Here is a 9,039-nt window from a genome sequence, read left to right on the forward strand (position 1 = left end):
ATAGGTTCTACAATTAAGGATAAATGAACTTTTTTTTTTTTTTTACCTTACAAGTAACTGCCACTAATTTCTTTCTGCTTTGATCCCATTACTAGGAATGGAGGCATGCACATGGTATGCGTTGTCTGGGCATTCCAAACACCGCTCACTTTGCTAATGTCACACAGATAGAAGATGCAGTTTCCTGTAAGTAAATATGGGCACATTCCTTGTGTTTTTTTTTTTTTTTTTTTTTATCTGATTTTTATTTTATTTTTTTGGACCAATAAGCATGACGGGTGCTTTCACACTTTTTGAACTGTGCAGTACATCTTTCAAATGCTGCAACTCTGAGTTGAAGTCCTAGAGCTTTTTGTTTGTTTTTTGTGCAAGAAAATGTGATGATCCTTTGTTATGTTTGCCTTTTTAAAAAGTTCTGAGTTTGTCTTTGATCTTGTCTGTAAGTGCTACCCTAACGTTGTTGTTAACCATGGGATATATATATATAATTGTTTTTTGTTTTTTTTGTTTTAGTGTGGTCAAAACTCAAGCAGCAGAAGGCTTTAGAGAGGTGGCAGCCAGATACAGAGGTAAGCCAGTGATGTCATTTTTATTATCATTGAAAACAGTCCTGACAGCTCAATATATAATGAAGGCCTATGATGTTGCACAAAACAGTTATTATATCCAGTTACTTTCACTTCAGTGCTATAACAATCGTTTATAGGAAACAAAGCCACTAGGGGCTTTGCAGATCCCTCAAAGGTATATATTCTGCTTGCCAGTAACACAGTCACTGTTACACAGGGTGCCTCCAACGTGGTAACCTAACAACTGATGTCACAACAGTGCGTTACCCGGAAACAAAATATTTCTTCCCTATTAAATGTATTGGCTTTTTTTTTTTTTGGGGGGCATTTTCTGATTATGGAAATACTGCTTTGTCTGTGTGTGATGTTTTATACATTTTTTTCAAAACCAAAAGTGAGTTTGAGACTTATGCTGCCCACATGCTGTTACTGAATGCCACATAAATCTATGGAAAATCCATAGTATTATATCCTACCACAAACCTATACAAAATATACTGTATATATGCAAACTTGCCTGTCCAGGGAGCCCGCGATGTAGGCACCCCAGCTGATTACTGGCAGTGAAGCCTTTCAGCTTCACTGCCGATTCCCTACTGTGCATGTGCAAAGCGTGGTGTGCTTTCTAATTGGCCCAGTGGCAGCAAAAGGAGGGGGGCCGAACTTCCAAGGGATGGCACCATCTTCCGGAAGTGGGGACAGTGACCTGTCAAAAACAGTTCCCTGTACCCTCTTCTGCCCTGAAAAGGTGACAAATGTGGCACCGGGGGGGGGTGGGGGGAGCAAGTAAGTGGAGGTTTCACTTTTGGGCCACTTTAATTTAATAAAAACAGTGCATTTTTTAATAGTTGTGCCTAAAAAAAAAAATACTATCTTCCAGAATATGTTATTAGAAATTTACAATACAGGGATGTTTCACTTTGGAAGTATAATCCTAAATTTATTGTAGACGATTATATATGCATGTTTTTAAGATTTAATAATCTGTTACAGTACGTTGCAGGGTGTGAAGGATATAAGCACAGTTCTGATAGCAGAAATAAACTAGTGTAGTTAAACACGTGGAAAACGCAAGGTGACCTTGTTTTTATTTGATGGATAATCTCCTTCCCTCCAACTGTACACCATCTGGGGCTGTGTGTGTGTAATATAAATGTATACATACACTATATTCATGATATTGTCAAAAGTATTGGGACACCCACCTGCCTTCACGTGCACGTTAATGGCTTCTTAGTCCTTAAGGTTCGATATTGAGTTGGCCCACACTTTGCAGCTTTAACTCTTCTGGGAAGGCTGTCCACAAGGTTTAAGAGTGTGTCTATGGGAATGTTTGACCATTCTTCCAGAAGCACATTTGTGAGGTCAGGACTAATTTGGGACGAGAAGGCCTGGCTTGCAGTCTCTGCTCTAATTCATCGCAAAGGTGAAGGTTGAGGTCAGGACTCTGTCAAGTTCCTCCACCCCAAACTCTCTCATCCATGTCTTTATGGACCTTGCTTTGTTTTTCTGGGCTTGGGCTTGGCCTCTTATTTCCAGTGAAGGGAACTCTTAGACCCCTTTCACACCAGGGCATTTTGCAGGCGCTATAGCGTTAGAAATAGCGCCTGCAGTCCGCCCTAAAAAAGCTGCACCATTGTCTGTAGTGTGAAAGCCCGAGGGCTTTCACATTACAGCGGTGCGCTGGCAGGACGTCAGGGAAAAGTCCTGCCAGCAGCTTCTTTGGAGCGGTGTGTTTACCGCTGCTCCCCATTGAAATCAATGGGGCAGCGCTGTAATACCGCTGGCAAAACGCCACTATTGCGGCATATTGCTGGTGGTTTTAACCCTTTCTCGGCCGCTAGCGGGGGTAAAAGCTCCGCGCTAGCGGCCGAAATGCAGCGCAAATCTGGCGGTAAAGTGTCTGACCTCAGAAATGTGCTTCTGGAAGTTTTGTCAAACATTCCCCTAGACACACTCCTAAATCTTGTGCACAGCCTTCCCAGAAGAGTTGAAGCTGCTATAGTGCCAATAGGTGGGCCAACTCATTATTGAACCCTACGGACTAAGACGCCATTAAATTTCATGCACGTGTAAAGGCATGTGTCGAAATACTTTTGACAATCTAGTGTGTGTGTATACAGTTTTATTTATATATATATATATATATATATATATATATATATATATATATATATATATATATATATATATATATATATATATATATATATATATATGGACACGGGCACAATTTTAGATTTTTCATGTATTTACCAAAACCTATTCATGCTATGGTTATATAATGGATATGGGCTGAAAGTGCACACTCCCAGGTTTAATTTGAGGGTATGTAACCGCTTAAGACCCAGACCATTTGGCTGGCCAAAGACGAGACCACTTTTTGCGATTCGGCTCTTTGTCGCTTTAACTGACAATTGCGTGGACGTGCGACATGGCTCCCAAACAAAATTGATGTCCTTTTTTTCCCACAAATAGCTTTATTTTGGTGGTATTTGATCACCTCTGCGGTTTTTATTCTTTGCGCTGTAAGCAAAAAAAGAGCGACAATTTTGAAAAAAAAAACATTATTTTTTACTTTTTGCTATTATAAATATCCCCAAAAATATATAAAAATTTTTTTTTTTTTTTTGGCTGGCCGATTAATCAATTATGAAAATAGTTGACAACTATTTTCATAATCTATTAGTTGCCGTTTAATCGATTCGTTGTTTCAGCTGTACCTGAATGCTTGCATCGCTTCTATTGAGATATAGATACAGTGTATATAGAAACAAACCTATATAATGAGATTTGTCTGACTGCTGTTATCCAACATTTTAAATGTCTATAAATAAACCCTGTATCCCCATGAATTTTTAATAAGAAAACCTTAGGATACGTTTTTACTTTAATTTTCAAAATCATACTTGGCTAGATGGATGCAGTATTGGTCTGTTGCTTTATCTGTCCCCTGCAGGCTCTAACACTGAGAACCGATTGATCAGACTGCTCATCGCTTGGTTCTCAGAGCTCCACGAGTAGAGAGCTGGTGACTGTAATTTACCTTCATAAAATGAAAGGATCCTATAAGGGATGCAACCTGACTTGGCTGTAACTCTGTTTAATCTTAGTTTGTCCAATAGCTTGACTTTAATGAAGAATATTTTATATTTACAGGAGGAATATGAAGATTCCAGTGGGAATGTTGTCAACAAAAAGACATATGAAGATTTGAAGCGACAAGGCCTTTTGTAACGCAGATTGTTTCTCTAGCTGTTCCATTTTCCTTTACCTCTGTCAGATTCCCCAATAAATTGTCACCACATTTTGTTTGCTAGAGCCCACTGATTGGGGTTGTATTTGCTTGTAAGATTGTCTTTTTTAATTAAAGTATCGGCAACTTTTTCAGTACTTGAAGGCCATTCGTATGATTTTCCTGTATACTTTTTAAAGAATGAAGTGTGTGATGTCTGATGACAGATCAGTGGTATGTATGTATAAGCCGGTCTTTCCTAGTGTCATGTTACCAACTCTAGTGAATCCTTTTACTTATTTAAACCTCACCAGACTCCTCCCCCCTTCCCCCAAGTGCCTCCGTCTGCTAATAAAGGGGGGGGGGGGCGTGGCAAGTCCAGTGACATCAATATCCGTGAAGTCACTGGACAGTGATGGTAAATATAGGTGTGGTTAACTGGGATCATTCAGTGAGCTTAAGTGTAGGCAAATTCCATAACCTGTTTTTAACATTGTTGTTAAAAAAAACAACAAAATGTAAACACTCTGGTATGTCTGCGTGACTGGCTAAAGTGATGCCTACTTGCCTACTATAAAGTGATTGACAGTCAATATACTAGATATACTTTATACGTTTTTTTTCTTAAAGTTTAATAAAAAATTACTTTAGTCAATGCTACAGTTTGAATTTATAACGTATTTGTATGAACTGTGAAGTTAAGTCATGGATTGTGGGGGAGAGAGGGGGAGGGAGGGAGGGAGGGAGAGCAGTTTACTCCAAAGTTTGTAAAATCCAGTTGGGGACCTGGAGCCCGGAGATTCCAGCGTTATGGGTGGGATGGAATCTCCACTCCTGGGACCGGTTTTGTGAACGGCCAGGAGTCTGGCTTTTTGATTGAGCAGGTGGGTCCTGGGCTTATAGCAGATTAGGGTTCTGGGCTGCACCCAGAGAGACAGGAGGTCTCCAGGAGTCCAGAGAGTGCAGGTGTGCACTAGTGAAAAGCAGAGACCGAAGTCTGAGGATCAGAGCAGTGAGGGGCTGCTTTCTAGATAGATGCTGTGTGCGCCCAAGGAGACAGATGAGAGCCTGAAGTAGAAGGCCTGAGCAGCAAGGAAGCTGAAAAGAGGTACAATAGTTGTACGGGAACCCTGTTATATGGCGAAGAGGGCTGAAGCGTAAAGCCTAAGTGGCAGTACTGCTGAAGAGAAACAGGTGGCTCTGTATTTTTCATTTGTTATTGTTTTTGTGAGAAGAACCCCTGTGTCTCAACCAAGTGCATTTAAGAACTTTATTTTGTTCCTCTTAATAAAAGTGGGCTACCATGCCCTTAAACTAAAGTTCCTGTTCGCTGTAAACTTACTGAAAAGGCATCTACCACTGAGTTAGACATCCTTCAATGTCACTTTTTATATAGATGGATATATATAGAGATATATTTCTTCGTACAACACGGGACACAGAGCCATAGTAATTACTATGTGGGTTATAGTCCACCTTCAGGTTCTGGACACTGGCACACCCTAAACAGGAAGTTTCCCTCCTATATAACCCCTCCCACTACTAGGAGTATCAGTTTTTTCGTCAGTGTCTAAGGTGTTGGTCACTAGTGAAGATGTGCTGTGCTGAGCTCCTCTGGAGCAATCCTTGCTGGGGCTAGCTATGCAGCCAGATCCACTCAGTGTCTTTTAGGTTGAATTGAATGGTACCCAGGCCTGTAACGCTTCTTTTTTTAGAGAGCTGGGCCCTGGGATCCAGTACTTATGGTATTAAGGCCAAAAAGTTCAACTGGCGGGGTGCTTTTTACAGGTCCAGGATTGTGGGTTCCCCCAAGGGTCCCCGGTTCCTGAAGGTTTAACAGAACCCACCATGAAGGGTGAAGATTGGGTCTGTTGGCTTTACCACTGAAAACTCTGAGGCGGGAAAGGTAAGTGGAGTTTTTCTAAGGAATTTTTACTTTTTCTTATGAAATGTCTCCTTTAAAGTAAATGTCATGCCTACGTGTCACCACTGGGGGCTGTATGGAGCACGTACCTTCTCATGCTTTGCTCAGTCACACTGTGTCACAGAAGCAGCAGACTTTTTTTTTTTTTTTTTTCCTTCAGCTAGCAGGCAGACACCCCACCTGTGCTGAACTCTTCTTCTCTTCAAGAGGCTGAGTGTAAGGGAGAAATAAATACTCTCGGCAATGCCGTTTTCTTTCACCACCTACATGGCGGCTTCCAGGTCTCCTCCACGCCATACCTCCCTCACTCAGGTGATCCCGTCAGATCGGAGACCCGTGCTTGTGTGGGAAAACTTTTTTTGAAAAAAAAGGGGGGCGATAGTGGGGGCAGGGCTTAGCGCAGCTTTGGCTTCCTCCAATGCGGGAGTGTTTTAAAAAAAAAAAGAAACTCCATTTATGCTGGCTGCAAAATTGCCGGAAAGACATAAGAGCAAAGAAGAGCATAAAATAGGTTTTGGTGATACAGCCATTTCCTATTTGACACATTTGTTATTTACATCAGGCTGAGCATTAATAGCCGCGGCAGTAGCTGGACTATTGCTCAAGCAGTGGATTTGATTTTTTTTTTTGGTAGTTCCTCTGCTTTGTGCATCGGGCTATGGTCAGAAGGGGGGGGGTTGAAATACCCCCCAAAAAAGAGCTAAAAGGGTCTCTCTCAAGCTCTGGTAAGCCTACTCATCTCTACAAATGGCATCCTCCCCTGAGAGGGGTTGGTTGATCAGAGTGAGCATCAGGGCCATGAAATTTTAATCGCATCCCAGTGTGGGTCAAAATGCGACAGGTTCTCTTCCATTACCCAGGAGCCTGAGTAACTAGGGACCGTGGTGAGGCTGATGACTCCTCTTATGAGGTGTCAAATGCGGGAGAATCAGCTGTTCCAATCTTAAGATTGATGGTGCAATTTCTTTCTGAATGATCGCTCCAAATTTATGTACCCTTAACTGAGTGTTTGGGTTCACTAAAGCCTCCTCAAGCTGTGCTTGCCTTTTCCTGTGCATTCATTGCTAAAAAAAAGCTTTTTTGTATCTGAGAGAATCGCCCAGATAAGCATTTTTTTTTCTCCCTCCTAAAAAGGTTTCACACTTTATCCTATGGTGGAGGAAATTCACTAAGTAGGGTATACCAGCAATTAATGCTGCTATATTTTCTGTGAATACGTTTGTCTTGTCTGGCAGACTGCTCAAATGCTTAGGGATCCAACGGATAAAAAGGTGGAATTCCTGGCAGATTGAGTGTCTTAGCCTGCGCTGACAGTAATTGCTTAATCATTAAGAGACCAGTTTAAACAGGTGTTCAAGGTTATCCTGCTCATCAGGCCCAGGTGGCAGCTTTATGTTTGCAATAGTTCTATCCTTCAGGCCTTGCACCCTTCGCTAAGCGCCTTGTAAGAAGCTCCTGGCTAGTCTTCCTTTTTGCCATGAAACAGCTATTTGGGGAGGTTTTGGATAATACATCCAAAGAAATTCTAGTGGAAAGGACCCCTTTTGCCATTTAAGTAAAGGAGTAAATGTATTTTCGTTTTAAAGCTCCTTCTGTGCCAGAGGCATTAGCCTCCAGGCAGTCATGGCGGCTTCCACCGTCAGGTTCAATTGAAAAGGGGGAATTCTTCTGCAGTTCTCTAGGGTCTGGCAGGAAGAGTGTCGAGACGAATGGAGGACTTCCTCAATAGCTCCAGGGTACAAACTGGAGTTCCAAGAGTTCCTGTCTCCTTGTTTTCTCATATCAAACATTTCTAAGGATCCAGAGAAAAAGAAAAGTGATCATGGGGGGGGGGGGGGTCCCCATGTAAGAACAGAGGTCGGGGTTTGATTCAAACCTTTTTTTTCACGGTGCCAAATCCAAATGAACATTCTGGATCTCAAAAATCTAAATTCTATTCCTGAATATAACCACTCTTTTTTTTTCGTATGGAGTCAAGCCAAATCGGCTATCTCCATCCTATGAGGAGAACTTCTGGCGTCAATCGACATCAAAGATCCATATGCCGATTTCCTCACTCACTAGTAATATCCACTTTTCAAAGTGGAAAATCTTTCAGTGTGTAGCTCTGCTTTCCAGTCCAGCTACTGCACCTTGAGTGTTCACAAAGGTCCTGGCCCCTCTTCTAGCCAGATTAAGGGCCCAAGGTATAACAATTATGGTTTACCTAGTCGATCTGTTCTAGACAGACCAGTCGGTAGCCCGCTTAGACCAAAGTATGGTCACCACATTCAACTACCTGGAATATCTAGGTCAGATTCTCATACTAGGAGAAATCTTTAAAACCATGGAGAAGGCTAAAATACTTGGATCCGATCATAGGTACAGCCAGAAAAGGGTATTCTTACCCCAGGCAAAGATCAGCACCATGAAGGAACCGATTTAGGTGGTCGAAGCAAGATGAATTTCTTATATTCAACTTTGCATGAGGTTGTTCGGAAAGATGGTGGCTTCATTCAAGGTGATTCCTTGTGCTCAGTTTCATTTGAGACTTCTGCAAAACAGTATCCTATCTGCTTGAAACAAAGAGTTCAAGCTCTACATTTCCAATGTGTCTGACTCCAAAGCCTACGGCCACATCACCCTGATAGCGCCCAATCTCGTCTGATCTTGGAGGCTAAGCAGGGTCGGGCCTGGTTAGTACCCGGATGAGAGACCACCTGGAAATACCAGGTACTGTAGGCTGGGTGCGTCATAGCCTCAGTTTATGGTTAATACCCAAAAATCTACTAAGGGGAAAATCCTTCGGTTACCTGGGAAGTGGTAACAATGCATGCCAACCTTTTTTTGTTTAGGTTGGGAAACAGTCCTAGAAGTGGCCCAGATCAGAAATGGCCTTGTCCATTAACATTTTAGAAATTCAGGCAGAGCTCTTGGTCCTGAGGGCCTGAACGTTCAGTTTACGGTATTGTCCTGCCAGGATTCAATCCGACGATGTCACAGCAATGGCCTGTATTAATCACCAAGGGGGCACAAGAACTTGTGCGGCCCAGAGAAAGGTGAATCCTATCCTATCCTGGGCAGGAAACAATGTACTGTGCCTATCGGCAGTCTTCATTCTAGGAATAGAAAATTGGCAGGCGGACTACTTGAGTCGCCAGCAGTTGTTCCCGGGAGAATGGTTACTTCACCCCGATATCTTCCTGTCAATATGTCAAAAATGGGGGATCCCAGTTATAGATCTGTTTGCGTCCAGGTTCAACAAAGCAAACGACAATTTTGTGTCAAGAACAAAGGATCCGCTAACCTGCGGAACAGATGTCTTGCTATGA

At 42.3% G+C, this 9,039-nt stretch overlaps 1 protein-coding gene and 1 pseudogene across 1 annotated transcript in view; both read left to right on the forward strand.

Annotated features, from left to right (window-relative positions):
- SF3A3 (splicing factor 3a subunit 3) overlaps positions 1-3,962 on the forward strand; it is a 45,534-nt gene extending 41,572 nt beyond the window's left edge. Inside the window, exons 15-17 of the mRNA XM_077481811.1 lie at positions 96-186; positions 514-569; positions 3,729-3,962. Coding sequence (XP_077337937.1) covers positions 96-186; positions 514-569; positions 3,729-3,806 — 225 coding nt within the window. The 3' untranslated portion in view covers positions 3,807-3,962. The remainder of the gene's footprint in view (positions 1-95; positions 187-513; positions 570-3,728) is intronic.
- A 4,371-nt stretch (positions 3,963-8,333) lies between these two features.
- LOC143986309 (5S ribosomal RNA) lies at positions 8,334-8,452 on the forward strand (annotated as a pseudogene).
- Positions 8,453-9,039: the final 587 nt, after the last annotated feature.

Source organism: Lithobates pipiens, unplaced genomic scaffold (assembly GCF_037356315.1).
Source record: "Lithobates pipiens isolate NorthernLeopardFrog02 unplaced genomic scaffold, aLitPip1_a1.2 Scaffold_16, whole genome shotgun sequence".
In the NCBI taxonomy this organism is placed as follows: Eukaryota; Metazoa; Chordata; class Amphibia; order Anura; family Ranidae; genus Lithobates; species Lithobates pipiens.